At 43.7% G+C, this 21,687-nt stretch overlaps 1 protein-coding gene across 1 annotated transcript in view; it reads left to right on the forward strand.

Annotated features, from left to right (window-relative positions):
* Positions 1–236: 236 nt before the first annotated feature.
* The window catches only part of LOC126209969 (uncharacterized), a 36,909-nt gene continuing 15,458 nt past the window's right edge, over positions 237–21,687 (forward strand). The window contains exons 1-2 of the mRNA XM_049939081.1: positions 237–304; positions 11,518–11,565. Coding sequence (XP_049795038.1) covers positions 297–304; positions 11,518–11,565 — 56 coding nt within the window. The 5' untranslated portion in view covers positions 237–296. The remainder of the gene's footprint in view (positions 305–11,517; positions 11,566–21,687) is intronic.

Consider the following 21,687-nt stretch of genomic DNA (forward strand, 5'->3'; position numbering starts at 1 on the left):
TTGCCTTATGTATGACGTCATTGCCGAAACCCGACGAGTGGAATCGGACACTAGAATTTATCAATTTCTCTGATCAGAAACGAAATTCCTCGCATAAAGAAGGAAATGTAGTAGCTTACGTGATGAAAGTATGTCTTATCGAAATGAAATAAGATACCGGCACTGAGATAAGATAAACTGTACGTATAGCAATACTGCGCGCTTGAGTGAAAGAGAACCAGTCGTGAGCTGAAAACTTCAAACTGCGGAATACATCCAGTACTACTAAAGGTGTCATTTCGTTCTGTAACTTGTCGATGCAAAGGTGAGTAGTTCGAAAGTGTGTAGCAAATGAACAGTTTTCACTTGCTCGGACGGTCCTTGATAAGTCCTGGCCCACTGCAGAGACGTTCTGACTATGCGTCACGTAAATGCATTGTTGTGCTTCTCAGGAATTCATTGCAACGCCTGTGATATTTATTGGGACGAGGCAGGCATTTAGTCTATGATACGTCGATGGTTGTGAATTTTCATTAAGTGTGTTCATTGTGAAGGCTGGAACATGAGTAGTTTCCAAGTGACAGAGGAATTGTTGGAAACTGTTGAGACTGCAATTACTGGATACAGCCGCTTTAAAAAAAAATACAGTCGTTTTCAGAAAAGAAACAGACCTTGAGCGTCTAGAGATAGAATGTTCATATTCACAGCACAAGTACGTTAGCATGTTCTGCAGAAAGCATTTCAGTCACTTCGGTTCAGCACGTGTCCTGTTGCGGAGTAGCCCAGGATCCGCCATGGGCCCTGATGACTTGTTCCATGCGAGATGGCATCGATTCACGTAATGAGCGTGTGGCGTTCTGTGGTATAGCCATCCATGCTGAATTTACCTGGTTCCATCCATCTCGTCGTGTTCTACGACCTTCAGTGAACCATTTTTTACACATCCCTTGCACTGCCGAAACACTTCGTTCCACACGAGCAGCAATTTCCCGGATGGATTATCACGTTCTCTCATGACAATAATGCGCCCTCTTTCAAACTCACGTCTGCGAGGCATCCTGCAGGTCTGTTCAAGTCGCACTGATCCATTACCTTCGGTTTACAGTGACAACCAGAGCCACAAGCACATTTGACCGGTAGGCGGTTTTTCGTAGTGGTATCAATGTTGACTTGAACCCGTATAAGTTTTTCGCTTCTCCAAAAAATTTTACTTTTGGTGGCATTATGCGTTTTCAAAAATTGTTCCTCACACATATACATTGTGAGAAGCATGCAGTACGATACGTTACTATTTCTGATAACAAAATTCTTATTCCACCATTCAGTGTTGTACATATCCATTAGATACACAATAGAAATGGAACAAAATTATTACTTAAGAACGTCTTTGGTACACATTTTGCAATTTTCTCCTGAATAAAACGCCTTTTCTCGTAGCAGTTTTCTTGTGGCGTTCGTGAGCTCATTGACAAAAGAAATGCTTGTACAGACTACTTGTTAAATAACTGCAAACTCATGTATGTGTACAACTGTCTTTAGTTTTCATGAGACTGGAAGGTGGAATATCAGTCTGTTGCTTTTGGTGTTTGCCATGTTGATGACTATCAAACTTTATGATTCTTTTGGTTTATTTTGTTGTTATTAAATAATTTAAGATAAAGAGGGACGTAACAGTCAGTTTAGTAAAAAAAGGTAGTCTACAAGACTCTTTGCTTTTGAAGCCACAAGTGTATCTGCTTTGCCAGCCGGAGTGGCCGGTTCTAGGCGCTACAGTGTGGAACCGCGCGACCGCTACGGTCGCAGGCTCGAATCCTGCCTCGGGCATGTATGTGTGTGATATCCGTAGGTTAGTTAGGTTTAAGTAGTTCTAAGTTCTAGGGGACTGATGACCTCTGGAGTTAAGTCCCATAGTGCTCAGAGCCATTTGTATCTGCTTGCCTTTCTTTTGCCAAATAACATTTTAATAAGATTTTTTTTTTTTTGTTGCTTCAGAGGAACTGCCTCATACCGAAACCGATAAATCAGTGGTTGTGCAAAATGGCATAGTGGGAACAGCAGATTATTATTGACACTAGACCTATGTTAATTAATTTTTTATGTAACACATGCTAACTTTGTTCATAGATATTCATGAAAATTTTGAGTTGTGATGGATGCCAAGACGGTTAGCAGAAACATGGTCACTGTGATTGTTTCATTCACAATGTGAAGAAATTTCTTGCAATTTTTTCATGATTAACCCGCAGTTCTTTGGTTCCGTAACGTGCACTGACGCTCGGAGACGATCTTTACTTTGATGGCGCTTGAATGCTGCTAAGTCTTTCCAGCTGGAAGAAATGTGTTGTCACATGTGTATAGTGTGGACTTATACTGCATAAAATAAGTATGAACAGGAGATGTTCGAACACAACACCTTGCGGCATACTCCACGCGACATCCAGAACATTTGGTTTCCTGCTATTGAACTGTTCTAACTGTTTCTATGATTCAGGTATATGTGATCAAAGAGTGTCTCCAAATCCGTAGCAGCAGAGTTTTTACTGGCGGAATCATGTAATCGGCGTTGTTAGCTTACTGGGTCCCACAAGCGTACAATTATGTGACCTACCCCTCGAATTCTGGGCTGGAATTAGAATGTCTCATCACGCCTGATGTGATTTCATCACTACAAGCTACGTTTCTGTCAAACAAAATCAGATAGCAAATTATACTTAACTTTCTTTTTGACTATCTTATAGAAATCGAAACGGTGTACACTCCTGGAAATGGAAAAAAGAACACATTGACACCGGTGTGTCAGACCCACCATACTTGCTCCGGACACTGCGAGAGGGCTGTACAAGCAATGATCACACGCACGGCACAGCGGACACACCAGGAACCGCGGTGTTGGCCGTCGAATGGCGCTAGCTGCGCAGCATTTGTGCACCGCCGCCGTCAGTGTCAGCCAGTTTGCCGTGGCATACGGAGCTCAATCGCAGTCTTTAACACTGGTAGCATGCCGCGACAGCGTGGACGTGAACCGTATGTGCAGTTGACGGACTTTGAGCGAGGGCGTATAGTGGGCATGCGGGAGGCCGGGTGGACGTACCGCCGAATTGCTCAACACGTGGGGCGTGAGGTCTCCACAGTACATCGATGTTGTCGCCAGTGGTCGGCGGAAGGTGCACGTGCCCGTCGACCTGGGACCGGACCGCAGCGACGCACGGATGCACGCCAAGACCGTAGGATCCTACGCAGTGCCGTAGGGGGCCGCACCGCCACTTCCCAGCAAATTAGGGACACTGTTGCTCCTGGGGTATCGGCGAGGACCATTCGCAACCGTCTCCATGAAGCTGGGCTACGGTCCCGCACACCGTTAGGTCGTCTTCCGCTCACGCCCCAACATCGTGCAGCCCGCCTCCAGTGGTGTCGCGACAGGCGTGAATGGAGGGACGAATGGAGACGTGTCGTCTTCAGCGATGAGAGTCGCTTCTGCCTTGGTGCCAATGATGGTCGTATGTGTGTTTGGCGCCGTGCAGGTGAGCGCCACAATCAGGACTGCATACGACCGAGGCACACAGGGCCAACACCCGGCATCATGGTGTGGGGAGCGATCTCCTACACTGGCCGTACACCACTGGTGATCGTCGAGGGGACACTGAATAGTGCACGGTACATCCAAACCGTCATCGAACCCATCGTTCTACCATTCCTAGACCGGCAAGGGAACTTGCTGTTCCAACAGGACAATGCACGTCCGCATGTATCCCGTGCCACCCAACGTGCTCTAGAAGGTGTAAGTCAACTACCCTGGCCAGCAAGATCTCCGGATCTGTCCCCCAATTGAGCATGTTTGGGACTGGATGAAGCGTCGTCTCACGCGGTCTGCACGTCCAGCACGAACGCTGGTCCAACTGAGGCGCCAGGTGGAAATGGCATGGCAAGCCGTTCCACAGGACTACATCCAGCATCTCTACGATCGTCTCCATGGGAGAATAGCAGCCTGCAATGCTGCGAAAGGTGGATATACACTGTACTAGTGCCGACATTGTGCATGCTCTGTTGCCTGTGTCTATGTGCCTGTGGTTCTGTCAGTGTGATCATGTGATGTATCTGACCCCAGGAATGTGTCAATAAAGTTTCCCCTTCCTGGAACAATGAATTCACGGTGTTCTTATTTCAATTTCCAGGAGTGTAAGACGTGACCAATAGTTGCATCAGTTTTAAGGAACACAAGAGGAACTGTCGTCTGAGTAACACGGTTAAATCGGCAGCAGCACATCACGCAAATTGATCTGGGAAGTGCCATATTCGTTTCTCTATTTCGTTTCCTTAAGATCGGATAACACAAATCGACATGATTCTGTGATCTTAGGTAGTGGTCTAATGACGTCATGGATCAACTGTTGCCTGGATGCGTATAAAAAGTTCGGTTTCTATAGCTTTTATGAGATTGTAACATCTGACGATGTGTCCAGCATTGTAAGACGAAACGTTAGGCAGAGAAATACGCCTTGAGCCACGATCTAATGTCCAGAAACCAAATATAATCGAAATTTTATAAATCAACCTTTTAATTGCCCCATTGTAACATCTTTTATTACATACAGTATGATTTGTTCAGTAGTTAAAGGGCGTGAAGCTCCACTGCTATATGATTCACGAGGAGATTTTGTCATTTCCAACACAACGGACTTTAGATAACATTATCTTCTTCACAACCCCGACTGCATCTAACAACTTCAACATACAGGATACTGTTCTCTTTCTTCATTCGATGGCACACAGTCTGATCAACCAGAACATTATGACCATCTACCTAATAGCCGGTATGTCCATCTTTGGCACGGATGAGGCGACACGTCGTGGCATGGAAGCAATGATACCTTGGTAGATCGCTGGAGGGAATCGGCACCCCATTTTCGCACAAGTCACCTAGTCCCCTAAATTCGTGGGTGGGGCGATGAGCTCTGACACCACGATCAATCACATCCCAGATGTGTTCGACCGGGTTCAGATCTGACTAGTTTGGGGGCCAGCACACCAATTGGAACTCGCCACTGTGTTCCTCGAACTACTCCATCGAGCTCGTGAGCTTATGACATAGCGCATTATCTTTTACAGTTTGCCATACCCCAATTTCGTCTCCAAAAGCCCAATTTTTTTTGTTCTATCAAATAACAGATCCAGTTTGTGCTCATATTTCAGAAATTGTTAACTTGATTCACCTGTCCCATTAACTGATCCCCACTGCATTTATTCAGGTAATCTCCTCTTTAACACATCTGCCTGTGTTAACTCATCAAAAGAGTGACTAAAGCGAACTAACAATTTCATCCAATAATCGTCTTGCGAATGTTGCAGTTCTTCTTATTTCTGTGCTTGCTAAGAAAATTGGAGTGGAATTCAGCCTTACATATGACACGTTCGTAGTTTTATTTTCACCCAGACAACACGATACAAAGTGATTCGCGATCGAAAAAGTGCAGGGTGATTCAAAAAGAATACCACAACTTTAGGAATTTAAAACTCTGCAACGACAAAAGGCAGAGCTAAGCACTATCTGTCGGCGAATTAAGGGAGCTATAAAGTTTCATTTAGTTGTACATTTGTTCGCTTGAGGCGCTGTTGACTAGGCGTCAGCGTCAGTTGATGCTAAGATGGCGACCGCTCAACAGAAAGCTTTTTGTGTTATTGAGTACGGCAGAAGTGAATCGACGACAGTTGTTCAGCGTGCATTTCGAACGAAGTATGGTGTTAAACCTCCTGATAGGTGGTGTATTAAACGTTGGTATAAACAGTTTACAGAGAATGGGTGTTTGTGCAAAGGGAAAAGTTCTGGACGGCCGAGAACGAGTGATGAAAATGTAGCACGCATCCAGCAAGCATTTGTTCGCAGCCCAGGAAAATCGACTCGCAGAGCTAGCAGAGAGCTGCAAATTCCACAATCAACTGTATGGAGAGTCCTACGAAAAAGGTTAGTTATGAAACCTGAACGTCAACTACCCGAGGCGATGGATCGGCCGCCAGGCAGCCCGTGATAGAGCACGTCATCACTGGCCTCCAAGAAGCCCTGATCTTACCCCCTGCGATTTTTTCTTATGGGGGTATGTTAAGGATATGGTGTTTCGGCCACCTCTCCCAGCCACCATTGATGATTTGAAACGAGAAATAACAGCAGCTATCCAAAATGTTACACCTGATATGCTACAGAGAGTGTGGAACGAGTTGGAGTATCGGGTTGATATTGCTCGTGTGTCTGGAGGGGGCCATATTGAACATCTCTGAACTTGTTTTTGAGGAAAAAAAACCTTTTTAAATACTCTTTGTAATGATGTATAACAGAAGGTTATATTATGTTTCTTTCATTAAATACACATTTTTAAAGTTGTGGTATTCTTTTTGAATCACCCTGTATAATAAATAGAAAAATAAAATAACGTTCTGCTGTTTACAGATGACAAACTATAGATAGTGTAGAATCCTGAAGCTTCTAGCATAAATAGTCAGTAGCTCCGTCTGTGGATGTATACTAATGGATACATCCACTTTATTTCCAATTGTACTATTTAACTAGAAAACTTAGACACATCGTAAACAAAATAGAATGCCTCAACTCAGTTATACATGTCTCAGATCTGTACTGTATGCAAACGAATGTAAAAGCATTCGACAATAGTCGCTCACTCTACAAAAGTGAGTATTTTGCACGAAAAGTCTCTTTAAAGGTTAATATGTAACAATTTTGCCAAAGGAAAATAAACAAACGCACTGCACAGAGCACAAAAATTACTGAAACATCTGGGTTAAAACAAAACTACAAAGGCGTTTGTATAAGGCGGAATTCCTCTCGAGTATCAACGAAGTTTTCAAAATTATTTCATACCTCCCCTCTGATCTCCGTAGCATAGTTCTCTTGTAATTGTTGCTATTGCTTTTGGACATTAACCAAGTTCTCTTTCAAATTTTTTATATTACTTCTGCACTGATCATCAGTATCAGAAACTTTGCCACTTATTCATTATTCTTATCATAACTTTAATGTGGACATTGTTATTACTTTTAACAATTTGGATTTGTCATTTAACTGTAAATGGACATTTAAAATTCCATCTCTGAGGTCAGACTTCGCCTCACTCACCTTCAGTCCTAACGATTTCAGCTTGGAATCTGTGGAAGTCACTCTGTTCCTACATTCTTCACCCTCTCGGTATGACTACCTTCTTTGTCAATTACAGCTGCTACTTGACAACTCAGCCCACTAGTAGAATGAGATATCTCAGCACTCACTTTGCTGATTGTTTTGTTATGTGTTTTTGAGAACTTTCTATCTGTTTTGCAAAGCTCTTATGAAATCTTATCTGCTACCGAGGTGTTGTTATCAATTCGGGGAGTTATTTTGAAATTTTGTTACCTATATGACAAATATCTCCTGAAATTTCAGCTCTTACAAGGGGAGGCCGCCAATTGTGAAATTCAGATTCGATTCATACCGCGCATAATAAAAGCTCATGGCCAGAGGTGTAATGTGGCAAAGCACCAAGATGCACTTCTCAGCCGTTGTCGAGAAAATCGACAGTTAAAAGAAACCGTTGCGGTGAAATACTCTCTACGATTAAAAACTTTCCACAGCGTCGTGGCGCAGCGGTAAGCGCTTGGGTTCGTTATCCGAAGGTCGCCGGATCGAATCTCGCGCCATGCAATTTTTTTTATTATTAGTTTTTTGTAATTCAAATATATATATATATATATATATATATATATATATATATATATATATATATATATATAATGCATGTTGGTGAAGGCGGATCGCTCTCCAATTGTACAGCCTCCATTTTTCCGTTTTTTTAACAGGGTGTACCAAAGCTCTCCCGTCCGCATTGATTTTCGACGATGTTATAAGTTGCGCTAGGGACCGCATCTACCTTCTTTCGAAGTTAGCAGGTAACTACGCTGTTATGCGGCGGCTCGTTTCGGCCCATTCAACATCTGTCCTTCAAGTGTAACGAGCGAGTAACGGAGTTTATATTTCATACCTGCCACAGCGAATTTGTGTTCGTGGCGTCTCTATTCTAATTCGAACGTTTGACTTACGCTATACGTATTCGTTTCCGTTAACTATACGTGGTTAACATTATGAAGACAATTAATAACATTTGTGAAATACAACTTTGTTTGCGGAAAACATAATGATGTTCGAAGTCGCTAGTTTTTCCACAACAAACGACATTCAACAACTTATTATATGCATAATTGTTGCAACTGATTGCCGGGAATTATATATATATACACATTTGAATTACAAAAAACAATCACTAAAAAAAAAAAAAAGTTGCATGGTGCGAGATTCGACCCGGCGACCTTCGGATTACAAACCAGAGCGCTTACCGCTGCACCACGACGCTGTGGAACATTATAAATCGTAGAGAGTATTTCACCGCAACGGTTTCTTTTAACTGTCCTCTGGCCATGAGCTTTTATTATGCGCAGTATGAATCGAATCTGAATTTCACAATTGGCGGCCTCCCCTTGTTAGTCTATGTTCTGTTTCAGACATCAGTTTAGTCTTCCTTTAAGCATTTATTCTAGTATGCTCTCATTCCCTGATAAAACACTGTCCACACTTTGATTTAGTCCTGAACCGCCATCTCCCTCCTCCCCCCCCCCCCCCTCGCCCCCTCCCACAAGCTGGTTCATGTTTCACTTCCTCAGTGACAGTTTGGACTGCCATATCGGAAAATTCAAATAACTCTAACGGTAAAAAAATATAAACGTTAAGTATGGTTATAAACACAAGCTATGTTCCTCGCAGTTTCATAAGGTTTAGCCCAACATCAAAAAATAAATGAAGTATCGTAGCCACGTGTATACTATCGTCTACAATTAACTCTTCAAAATAAACCATTCTACTCTCTCTATCGTCTCTATCGCTGAAAACATCCTTCGTGGCTCTTGTTAACACGTATGGCCCTAAACTATTCTGGGAAAGATAGTACAGTGCACTGTTTTCTGCAGTAACTATATCTTTTCCATGACATCAGCTGTGACTCCCCCCTCTAATTGCTCAGCTGTGTTGTCTTGTCTGACTTCAGTTCAGCATTACAAACTCTGTTTCTGTCCACTAAGATTAGGAAACAAAATACACTTCATTTTGCCCTCCATGACATCGCAGAAGGCTAATCTGGGTAGATATCATCCGCATCTTCATAGACGCAGCTCTGTGGGAGTTTACATAGTGGATTTTGCAAATTTCTCCGAAGTAAGAAATAGCCAATAGTTTCACCAACATTAAGAAACACAAGAGCAATAGTCATTTGGGTTCAAAATGGTTCAAATGGCTCTAAGCACTATGGGACTGAGGTCATAAGTCCCCTAGACATAGAACTACTTAAACCTAACTAACCTAAGGACATCACACACATCCATGGCCGAGGAAGGATTTCAACCTGCGACTGTAGAAGCAGCGCGGTTCCGGACTGAAGCACCTAGAACCGCTCGATCACAGCGGACGGCAGTCATTTGGGCAACAACTATATATCGGCAAGAGGGGAACGTGCACTGGGACCAGGAAACCACCATATTCGATTCTCTAATATCTTGGTTTTATCAAGATCAAATCATTGCGGTGCTAGGATATACAGTGAGGCGATAGAAACTCAAAAGCACAAAAACAAGTTTGGCAGAAAAGGAGAAGGATAAAAATAAGACAAATTGTAGGGCTTAGTACTGAATAAATGTCCATAACGTACGTCCACGCGACTCTGCAATCTTAGGAGGTGCTCTCATGACGTCACAAACTGACTGTTGCCTGGATTCCTATAAACAGTTCTGCTTGGTGAGCTAGTTTGAGACTGTAATAGCTTTATGAATACTTACAACCTTCAGCCACACTACTAAATGATTAATGAGCAGAATTACACACACACACACACACATATATATATATATATATATATATATATATATATATAATGAGCAGAATTACACACACACACACACACACACACACACACACACACACACACACATATATATATATATATATATATATATATATATATATATATATATATATATATATATATAGTCATGTTCAGAAATAAGGTAACATTAGACAGTAATTTGGTCTTTAGAACTATCCGCAACAACAAATGTGATAAAGTTATTGAATTGTTGAAAGCAAGAATTTACACCTGTATTTAGATCAAATATGACCATTACACAACATTGTAGTTATTACATTATTGTTGATATCATCTGTTTAACAAGTCACCTAAATCTGAACAATTATCTTCGAACTGCATAAAGAAGCTAATATGTAAGAGTTCTCTCGAATGATGAGATGCATCAAGTGTGACACGGAAAAACGTCGCAGCAGTGCTCCCCATTCCCACATGTTTGAATTTTGAAATATTGCCCTGTTCAGATCTATCTTCAAGACAGTAGTTTGCAAGCCATTCTCTTCTTAATGCGGCCTGTTCGAATAATTACTGCTGCCAATGTTAATAATTATTACTGTTAATGTTAATAATCATTGTTGTTAATGAAACAGTGTCATCGCCAGCCAAATCCGCATCTTATAGCACGTCGAGTGTTCTCGATTGTAATGCACGCAATTGACATGTAATTTCAGTTCTAGCGTAGTGCTTGATGAATTACAGTACCTTTATTCCTTATCTCAAAACTAAGTCTAGAAGAAACGTGAACAGTTCTGGTGACATTCTAAGATAATTAAAAGAACTTTTTGGTTCTTACATTACAAATTATTTCAGCAAGAATGCAGAGCAACCGAGCTCAAGTCTTTTCTTCATCCTGTCACGAATCGAAACACGTTTCTTATTTTTTTCTTATGCGGCGATTCCACGCAAAAAGCTTTAACTCCATCACAACTCGTGCGACGGGCAGCTGCCAAAACTTTCGTTTCAGACATGACTCAGGAACCCACAAAACGACGAAACTGAAGTGTATACTGGTTTCGCCGTGTCGGCAGTCAAATATGAAACCATTTGGCGTGCAACTCATTCCACGTAACGAGTAATGTCGTCGTGTAAACTAGGCTTTACTCCGTGTGAGGCGGGCAATACACAGAATAGATAAGTGTTGAGAGTCTGCGTTAAACTAGTCTTCACACTGAAAACTGCAACAATAAAACTGTGCGTGAATTTTAATTGTGGCACATTTTATAGTAGCAGAGTGAATGTTTTTTTAATTTTACGTGCAATATTTGCCTCTCATAATTTTTGGCGATGATTTATTGACATGAAAAATGCCAACTTTCTCTGTGGTTCGGTGTACGCATTAAAATGTGTTGTTCTCATATAACTGATTGGGTGAATCAGTTCGAAAATCAGACGGATGCGAGGACACACCACTTCCTTAGGAATCTGCCTAGTCAAGAACTGGAGTGTTCATACCACGCTTCCCACTGAAGATAGCTTATCTCATATTATATCACAATTCACACATTTTGAGCTGTTCTATAAGAGCTGCGAAAGCAGCAGACGTAAACGGACTAGTTTTGTTACTAATAATGCTACTTCTAATGTTTTACAGGATGTCGTTCTTCGAGGAGCGGGCTAGACTGTTGCAGATGTCAACTGAGTGAGTACTAAATACAAAAAGACGACCAGATTCACGAGATCTATCTTTCTGGCAAATACTTGAAATTTGTCTTAGTGGCTTCTACATCTACATTTACATTTATTCTCCGCAAGCCACACAACGGTGTGTGGCGGAGGGCACTTTACGTGCCACTGTCATTACCTCCCTTTCCTGTTCCAGTCGCGTACGGTTCGCGGGAAGAACGACTGCCGGAAGCCTCCGTGCGCGCTCGAATCTCTCTGATTTTACGTTCGTGATCTCCTCGGGAGGTATAAGTAGGGGGAAGCGATATATTCGGTACCTCATCCAGAAACGCACCCTCTCGGAACCTGGACAGCAAGCTACACCGCGATGCAGAGCGCCTCTCTTGCAGAGTCTGCCACTTGAGTTTGCTAAAATTCTCCGTAACGCTATCACGCTTACCAAATAACCCTGTGACGAAACGCGCCGCTCTTCTTTGGATCTTCTCTATCTCCTCTGTGAACCCGAACTGGTACGGATCCCACACAGATGAGCAATACTCAAGTATAGGTCGAACGAGTGTTTTGTAAGCCACCTCCTTTGTTGATGGACTACATTTTCTAAGGACTCTCCCAATGAATCTCAACCTGGCACGCGCCTTACCAACAATTAATTTTATATGATCATTCCACTTCAAATCGTTCCGCACGCATACTCCCAGATATTTTACAGAAGTAACTGCTACCAGTGTTTGTTCCGCTATCATGTAATCATACAATAAAGGATCCTTCTTTCTATGTATTCGCAATACATTACATTTGTCTATGTTAAGGGTCAGTTGCCACTTCCTGCACCAAGTGCCTATCCGCTGCAGATCGTCCTGCATTTCGCTGCAATTTTCCAATGCTGCAACTTCTCTGTATACTACAGCATCATCCGCGAAAAGCCGCATGGAACTTCCGACACTATCTACTAGGTCATTTATATACATTGTGAAAAGAAATAGTCCCATAACACTCCCCTGTGGCACGCCAGAGGTTACATTAGCGTCTGTAGACGTCTCTCCATTGAGAACAACATGGTGTGTTCTGTTTCCTAAAAACTCTTCAATCCAGCCACACAGCTGGTCTGATATTCCGTAGGCTCTTACTATGTTTATCAGGCGACAGTGCGGAACTGTATCGAACGCCTTCGGGAAGTCATGGAAAATAGCATCTACCTGGGAGCCTGTATCTAATATTTTCTGGGTCTCACGAACAAATAAAGCGGGTTGGGTCTCACACGATCGCTGTTTCCGGAATCCATGTTGATTCCTACAGAGTAGATTCTGGGTTTCCAGAAACGACATGATACACGAGCAAAAAACATGTTCTAAAATTCTACAACAGATCTGTCTATAGTTTTCGCATCTGCTCGACGGCCCTTCCTGAAGACTGGGACTACCTGTGCTCTTTTCCAATCATTTGGAACCTTCCGTTCCTCTAGAGACTTGCGGTACACGGCTGTTAGAAGGGGGCCAAGTTCTTTCGCGTACTCTGTGTAGACTCTAACTGGTATCCCGTCAGGTCCAGTGGACTTTCCTCTGTTGAGTGATTCCAGTGAACAACGTGAGATTTAGCGTTTGCGACACTTCAGGGACAAGGAATTTCTATGGCAGTAAAGTGATCGTTTTCCGCGATCCATCTCTGTAAAACGAACCAGTCACCTCTGTGATATTGATTCCACAGGAAACAGTAGATCTGCCCAACTAACGAGTGATGTGGTACAGCGATCAAGGCACAGTGAGAAGTGGTGTTCAAATCTGTCTCCAGCTGTCCAAATTCAGATTGCCAGTATCTTAACTGACGCAGCTGAGGTAATTCGAGAGTGCTTTGCGGCCGTTTTTGTTTTTTGCTCTTTACAGTTCAGTCTCAGCTCTGTCTCTACTGACCGCGTTTCTCTGTGGCGTGAACTGCTAATCTTAGGGGTTTCACTCAAGAAGCCAGTTCTTATGGTATATGTAGTGAGCAATATTCGAATGAGTGGCTCGCTTGTTTTCGTAGCGAGGCGATTTAAGACTCGCGTTCAGGAGAGACGGTTCAAATGCCCATCTGGTCAGGTTTTTCTGCGGCTTTTCTGAATCCCTTAAGCCTACTGTGAGGTTGGATCGTTTCAAAAGGACACAGCTAATTTTCTTCCATATCCTTCCCAAATGTGAGTTTGCGTGCCGCCTCCAAGGAGGCTGTGGTCGACGAGAAGTAAAAACTTGAGTGATCGTGGTATGTGGTATGAAGATGATGATTGCTCATTTTATTCTAACAAAAAGAGAAAACAACATTGGTACCATATGGAGCTTTGTAAAAGTTAACGGTGGTACCTCTGACCTCTCAGAGACGTCACAGTTCGTAGTGATGGACAGTAAATCATCGAGTAGAACAGAAGTGATATCTGGCGTTCCGCAAGATAGTGTCATAGGCCCTCTGCTGTTCCTGATTTACATAAATGATCTAGGTGATAATCAGAGCAGCCCCCTTAGATTTTTTGCAGATGGCACTGTAATTTAGCGTCTAGTAAAATCATCAGACGATCAATTCCAATTACAAAATGATCTAGAAAGAGTTTCTGTATGGTGCGAAGCAATTGGCACTAAACAAAGAAAAGTGTGAGGTCGTCCAGATGGGTACTAAAAGAAATCCGATAAATTTTGGATACACGATAAATCACACAAATATAGGGGCTGACAATTCGACTAAATACCTAGGAAGTACAATTACGAGCAACTTAAATTCGAAATACAACATAGATAATATTGTGGGGAAGGCAAATCAGAGACTGCGCTTTGTTGGCAGAACACTTAGAAGATGCGACAAACACATTAAAGAGACAGCCTACATTCCACTCGTTCGTCCTCTGTTAGAATATTGCTGCGCGGTGTGGGATCCTTACCAGGTAGGACTGACGGAGGACACCGAAAAAGAGCAAAAAAGGGCAGCCCGTTTCGTGTTATCGCGCAATACGGGTGCGAGTGTCACTGATGTGATACGCTAGTTGGGGTAGCAGTCACTGAAACAAAGGCGGTTTTCTTTGCGGCGAGATCTATTTACGAAATTTCAGTCACCAACTTTCTCTTCCGAATGCGAAAATGTTTTGTTGACACCCACCTACGTAGGGAGAAAAATGATCATCATAATAAAATAAATCAGAACTCGAACGGAAAGATTTAGGTGTTCCTTTTTCCCATGCGCCATTCGAGAGTGGAATGATAGAGAAGTAGTATGAAAATGGTTCGATGAACCCTCTGCCAAGCACTTAAGAATGAATTGCAGAGTAACCATGGAGATGCAGATGTAGATTAATGTTAGACATGACGTCTCAGTGTGTTACTGGGCACTATGAGGACCCCGGGAGCCTGTCACATCTTTGCTATAGGCCATATATTGTCCAAAATCATTTAGATGTTGTACAGGGTCCAGTCACGTTAATGTGGCGACCAGTCAAAAGCCTGAATAACCACCTTTTACAGCGTGGACCGCTGCGAGACTTCAGGTAAGAGAGTGAATGAGGTTTCGGAAGGTACCGACATGGATGTGTAGCCATGCCGACTCCAGACCCGTGGCCATCTGCGCTAGGTTTCGCGGATGACGATCCTCGGCGCCAACTGCCCGATAAAAATGGTCCCATAGTTTTTCGACTGCGTTTAAATCCGGGAAGTTTGGTGGCTAGGGGAGTACGGTAAACTCATCCTTGTGCTTTTCGATCCACGGCATTAGAAAGCATCGCTCCTGCGAAACGCAACTCGCCCTTTTTTCACATGATATCTTGCGAACCATGGATGAAGGGTATCAGACGGATGCCATATTCCTTGACTTCCGGAAAGCGTTTGACTCGGTGCCCCACTGCAGACTTCTAACTAAGGTACTTGCATATGGGATTGGTTTCCAAGTATGTGAGTGGCTCGAAGACTTCTTAAGTAATAGAACCCAGTACGTTGTCCTCGATGGTGAGTGTTCATCAGAGGTGAGGGTATCATCTGGAGTGCCCCAGGGAAGTGTGGTAGGTCCGCTGTTGTTTTATATCTACATAAATGATCTTTTGGATAGGGTTGATAACAATGTGCGGCTGTTTGCTGATGATGCTGTGGTGTACGGGAAGGTGTCGTCATTGAGTGACTGTAGGAGGATACAAGATGACTTGGTCAGGATTTGTGATTGGTGTAAAGAATGGCAGCTAACTCTAAATATAGATAAATGTAAATTAATGCAGATGAATAGGAAAAAGAATCCTGTAATGTTTGAATGCTCCATTAGTAGTGCAGCGCTTGACACAGTCACGTCGATTAAATATTTGGGCGTAACATTGCAGAGTGTTATGAAGTGGGACAAGCTTGTAATGGCAGTTGTGGGGAAGGCGGATAGTCGTCTTCGGTTCATTGGTAGAATTTTGGGAAGATGTGGTTCATCTGTAAAGGAGACCGCTTATAAAACACTAATACGACCTATTCTTGAGTACTGCTCGAGCGTTTGGGATCCCTATCAGGTTGGATTGAGGGAGGGCAAAGAAGCAATTCAGAGGCGGGCTGCTAGATTTGTTACTGGTAGGTTTGATCATCACGCGAGTGTTACGGAAATGCTTCAGGAACTCGGGTGGAAGTCTCTGGAAGAAAGGAGGCGTTCTTTTCGTGAATCGCTACTGAGGAAATTTTGAGAACCAGCAATTGAGGCTGACTGCAGTACAATTTTACTGCCGCCAACTTACATTTCGCGGAAAGACCACAAAGATAAGATAAGAGAGATTAGGGGTCGTACAGAGGCATATAGACAGTCATTTTTCCCTCGTTCTGTTTGGGAGTGGAACAGGAAGATAAGATGCTAGTTGTGGTACGAGGTACCCTGCGCCAAGCACCGTATGGTAGATTGCGGAGTATGTATGTAGATGTAGATGTAGCCGTATGTACACTGCGAGCTGTGTGCCATGTTGCGTTGTCCTGATGGTGGACGCCATAGCGCCGAGGACAGGGGTGGACATGGTCCGCTCGGATAGATGCATACTTGTGTTGATCCACTGTGGCTTCTAGAATGACGGGATCACCCTGGGGTGCCAAGGAAATATTCTCCACATCGTAACGCTCCCTCCCGTGATGCAGGGAGTTTGTTTTTGGCCGGTTCACACCGTACACAACAACATCCATCTGTCCCATGGAGCTTGAAGAGTGATTAATCAGAAAAGGTCATGTGTCGCCATTCAACGGACGTCCAGTTTCGATACTGGCGTGTAGATTCCAGCCGGCCAACTGCAGTCACCGTGGGTATACATTACTGGCCATTAAAATTGCTACACCAAGAAGATATGCAGATGATAAACGGGTATTCATTGGACAAATATATTATACTAGAACTGACACATATTTACATTTTGACGCAATTTCGGTGCATAGATCCTGAGAAATCAGTACCCAGCACAACCACCTCTGGCCGTAATAACGGCCTTGATACGCCTGTGCATTGAGTCGGACAGAGCTTGGATGGCTGCCCATGCAGCTTCAACACGATACCACAGTTCATCAAGAGTAGTGACTCGTGCATTGTGACGAGCCAGTTGCTCGGCCACCATTGACCAGACGTTTTCAATTGGTGAGAGATCTGGAGAATGTGCTGGACAGGGCGGCAGTCGAACATTTTCTGTATCCAGAAAGGACCGTACAGGACCTGCAACATGCAGTGGTGCAATATCTTGCTGAAAAGTAGGGTTTCCCAGGGATCAAATGAAGGGTAGAGCCAGGGGTCGTAACACATCTGAAAGGTAACGTCCACTGTTCAAAGTGCCGTCAATGCGAACAAGAGGTGACCGAGATGTGTAGCCAATGGCAGCCGATACCATCACGCCGGCTGAGACGCCAGTATGACGATGACGAATACACGCTTCCAATGTGCGTTTACCGCGATGTCGGCAAACACAGATGCGACCATCACGATGCTGTAAATGGAACCTGGATTGATCCGAAAAAATGACGTTTTGCCACTCGTGCACCCAGGTTCGTCGTCGAGCACACCATTGCAGGCCCTCCTGTCTGTGATGCAGCGTCAAGGGTAACCACAACCATGGTCTCCGAGTTGATAGTCCGTGCTGCTGCAAACGTCGTCTAAATGTTCGTGCAGATGGTTATTGTCTTGCAAACGTCCCCATCTGTTGACTCAGGGATCGAGACGTGGCTGCACGATCCGTTACAGCCATGCGGATAAGATGTCTGTCATCTCGACTGAGAGTGGTACGAGGCCGTTTGGATCCAGCACGGCGTTCCGTATTACCCTCCTGAACCCACCGATTCCATATTCTGCTAACAGTCATTGGATCTCGACCAACGCGAGCAGCAATGTCGCGATACGATAAACCGCAATCGCGATAGGCTACCATCCGACTTTTATCAAAGTCGGAAACGTGATGGTACGCATTCCTCCTCCTTACACGAGGCATCAGAACAACGTTTCACCAGGCAACGGTGGTCAACTGCTGTATGTGTATGAGAAATCGGTTGGAAACTTTCCTCATGTCAGCTCGTTGTAGGTGTCGCCACCGGCGCCAACCTTGTGTTAATGCTCTGAAAAGCTAATCATTTGCATATCACAGCATCTTCTTCCTGTCGGTTAAATTTCGCGTCTGTAGCACGTCACCTTCGTGGTGTAGCAATTTTAATGGCCAGTAGTGTATGAAGAACGCTTCTGCTGCGGAGGTCCGTACGCAGCAGTGTTCACTGAACAGGCGTTGAGGAGGCATTGTTGGTAGCCCCGTGCTTCATGTCGGCGGTCAGTTGCCCAAGTGTAGCATGTCTGTTTGCCTGTTCGCATTATAACCTTCGTACCCCATGCAATCGCTTTTCTCCGTGGTTCACCACAGTTGCCTTGGTGCTGATTTTAGACAGTGCCATTTGAACATGCACGGCATACTTCAACCACGGTGGCATGCGAACGTTTTACAGACTAAGCCGTCTGGGGAATGGTTCCACCGTTAGTCCAAAAACCAATAGACGTCAGATAAATCGCTCTGTTTCCTCTTTGCGACAGCTACTGCACTATCTACCACGTGATCCGACAAAATTTATATACCCTCCACTGCTAGGACTGCCATCTGGCGTCTGTGAGTGATTATTGCATGTTACGCGAGCATAGGAGGTGGTCAGATTAATATGACAGGACCGCGTAGAAAGTCATGTAGGCAGTAAACCATTGTGTTACTAGTGCAGCGACTGATAGTGGATAGCAGAGAAAAACTGAATTTAAATGAACACGAGCAATCGTATGAAATATTGACACACACAGTGGTTACGGTTACTACAAGCCACACCACAAGTTGGGAAACGGGGCCAAATTTCTAGTACAGGGCTATTACAAATGATTGAAGCGATTTCATAAATTCACTGTAGCTCCATTCATTGACATATGGTCACGACACACTACAGATACGTAGAAAAACTCATAAAGTTTTGTTCGGCTGAAGCCGCACTTCAGGTTTCTGCCGCCAGAGCGCTCGAGAGCGCAGTGAGACAAAATGGCGACAGGAGACGAGAAAGCGTATGTCGTGCTTGAAATGCACTCACATCAGTCAGTCATAACAGTGCAACGACACTTCAGGACGAAGTTCAACAAAGATCCACCAACTGCTAACTCCATTCGGCGATGGTATGCGCAGTTTAAAGCTTCTGGATGCCTCTGTAAGAGGAAATCAACGGGTCGGCCTGCAGTGAGCGAAGAAACGGTTGAACGCGTGCGGGCAAGTTTCACGCGTAGCCCGCGGAAGTCGACGAATAAAGCAAGCAGGGAGCTAAACGTACCACAGCCGGCGGTTTGGAAAATCTTATGGAAAAGGCTAAAGCAGAAGCCTTACCGTTTCGAACTCATTGATGGGGACACGCTGCGCCGAGTGTGGGAGGGATTATCGGCTTGACGTCTGCCGAATCACTAAAGGAGCACATATCGAACATTTGTGAATGCCTAAAAAAACTTTTTGAGTTTTTGTATGTGTGTGCAAAGCATTGTGAAAATATCTCAAATAATAAAGTTATTATAGAGCTGTGAAATCGCTTCAATCATTTGTAATAACCCTGTAGTTTACTGTCGAGTTGAGATTTTCACAAATGTTTTAATCATATCTTACAGAAACTAGCAGTACGGCAATAAACAGCCTTTTAAACACGCCGCTAAAGGCAATCAAGTGATTTATACCAATACAACAATTTAAAAACATTTAAAGAACATCAGTAAACAGGCTACTAAAGTAACAGAACTCTGTGAGGTAGTGAAGCTACCAACACTACCATTTAAAAAATTAAACAGGTCTCAGCAAACACACGATTAATGGCAATAAAAGGAATTTACAAACTTGAAGAAATTTAAAAAAAATTTAAACAAAATTGTCCTGGAATATCATTAGAACATAACAGATATGATGGACCCGTGTAAGGCGGCTACAAATCACTTACTCAGGGATGCTCAGGCTAGACAGAATACTGACCAATTTAAATACGCCCGTAAACACAATTGCCACTCTCACGCTGGTCACTGCACCGACTTTTAGCCAGCGATAAATTGTTATAAGATGGCTTAACTTGCTGACAGAATTAGAGCTAACCTCGTGCAAGGAAACATTACACCACCCAGTCCTGAATGAGCGACCACATGATCAATCAACAAGAAGCACGAATTTACTCATAGCCCACGACAGAACAGCGAAACAGTTAAACTGCCAAAACTACACCTCCCATCGGGCAGTAACGAGAGGAGGAGAAAAGATCACTGTCTTCAATTACACCAGTGCCAGGGACAGGAAACCCGGTCGCCGGAGGCCACAAGGCAGAAGAGACGCTGGTTACGCACACTTATTACTTAATGATTAAACCTTCCACGAACTTAACTTGCAGTTATGCTCGAACAGGCAGTACACGACCTCCGATGGCAAGGATCCACACATCCGACCGCGCACGCGTCGCCAGTGTACCCGACACGCCACGGTCACGCGACTACACGCTCTGTCACCGGAGTTCACGTCTTCTCTGCAACGTTGACGGGTAGTGACCGCTCCTTTATGTTAGGTGTCTCCTTTTGAACTCCAGTGTTGAAACGGAGGATTTAAAAATGCTTGTTAACGTTCCACCAAGGCGAAATGAACAGCAACTACTCGTGGGGCGATTCTGTATACAATCAACACGCGGGGAGCTCTTCCGCCAACTCGACCCGCTCGTTACACACAACCGACATACATCACGTGGCGACTCGGTACAACCGACCACGCCTGCTTCGCGCTGGAGAGCCACACTGCCCTCCCGTGTCCACCACACTCTCTGCGTGCAACGCCCCTACTTCCGCGCCACCACACGAGGTTACAAACGGTCAGAGATCTCACTTCCTCCACAGCAGTTTCCCGGAAGCAAAAACACATATATCGATAGCAGAGGGAAAAGACAACCAAGCAGCCATTTAATGACAGACAACATATCAAACAAACATATCAGGGGAAGAAAAGGAAAACCGATGCAATCTAAACACAAGGTGTATCACGAGTCGATACACAGCTCAAATATCTTATCCAAAAACACGGCTTCTATGCGGCTGCAGTGCAAATGGACATGAGGACTCAATTGGTTAGATTGATATTCAAATATTTCATTTTCCTTTTTCTTCGGTGCATCTGTCTTATGACTGGTTTCAACTGAAGGCTTTTCATCGTGTCCTGTCCTAGCCATCGTCCTTGATGTTTAAGTTCCATAATTCCAAATCTCTTCTTACGTCTTCCTCTCATTCCTTCCACTTTTCCCTGTGTAATTGTTTGTTGCAGGCAATTTTTACGCAGCATTTGTCCCACCCAAGAATTTTTCTCTTTCGTATCACTTCCAATAATTTTCTTGCTTTACTTCTTGAATTATTTCATGATTCTTAAATTTGTGTGTCCACTGCACCATAAGCATTCTTCAGCATAGCCACTATTCAAAACTTTGTAAACATCTTTCTTCTTTCTTTCTAACTGTCCGTTAATCACTCCAGTGTATCGCTCACTGGAAATATAACATTCACCAAATCTATTCCTCAGCTCCGCTGGAATTATTCTAGACGTCATAACTATTTCATCTTTTCTCTTTCACATCAAAAAAAGTTCCCAGTACTCCTGAAGATAAGCGTTCACAGTGTGTTTTGT

Source organism: Schistocerca nitens, chromosome 10 (assembly GCF_023898315.1).
Source record: "Schistocerca nitens isolate TAMUIC-IGC-003100 chromosome 10, iqSchNite1.1, whole genome shotgun sequence".
In the NCBI taxonomy this organism is placed as follows: Eukaryota; Metazoa; Arthropoda; class Insecta; order Orthoptera; family Acrididae; genus Schistocerca; species Schistocerca nitens.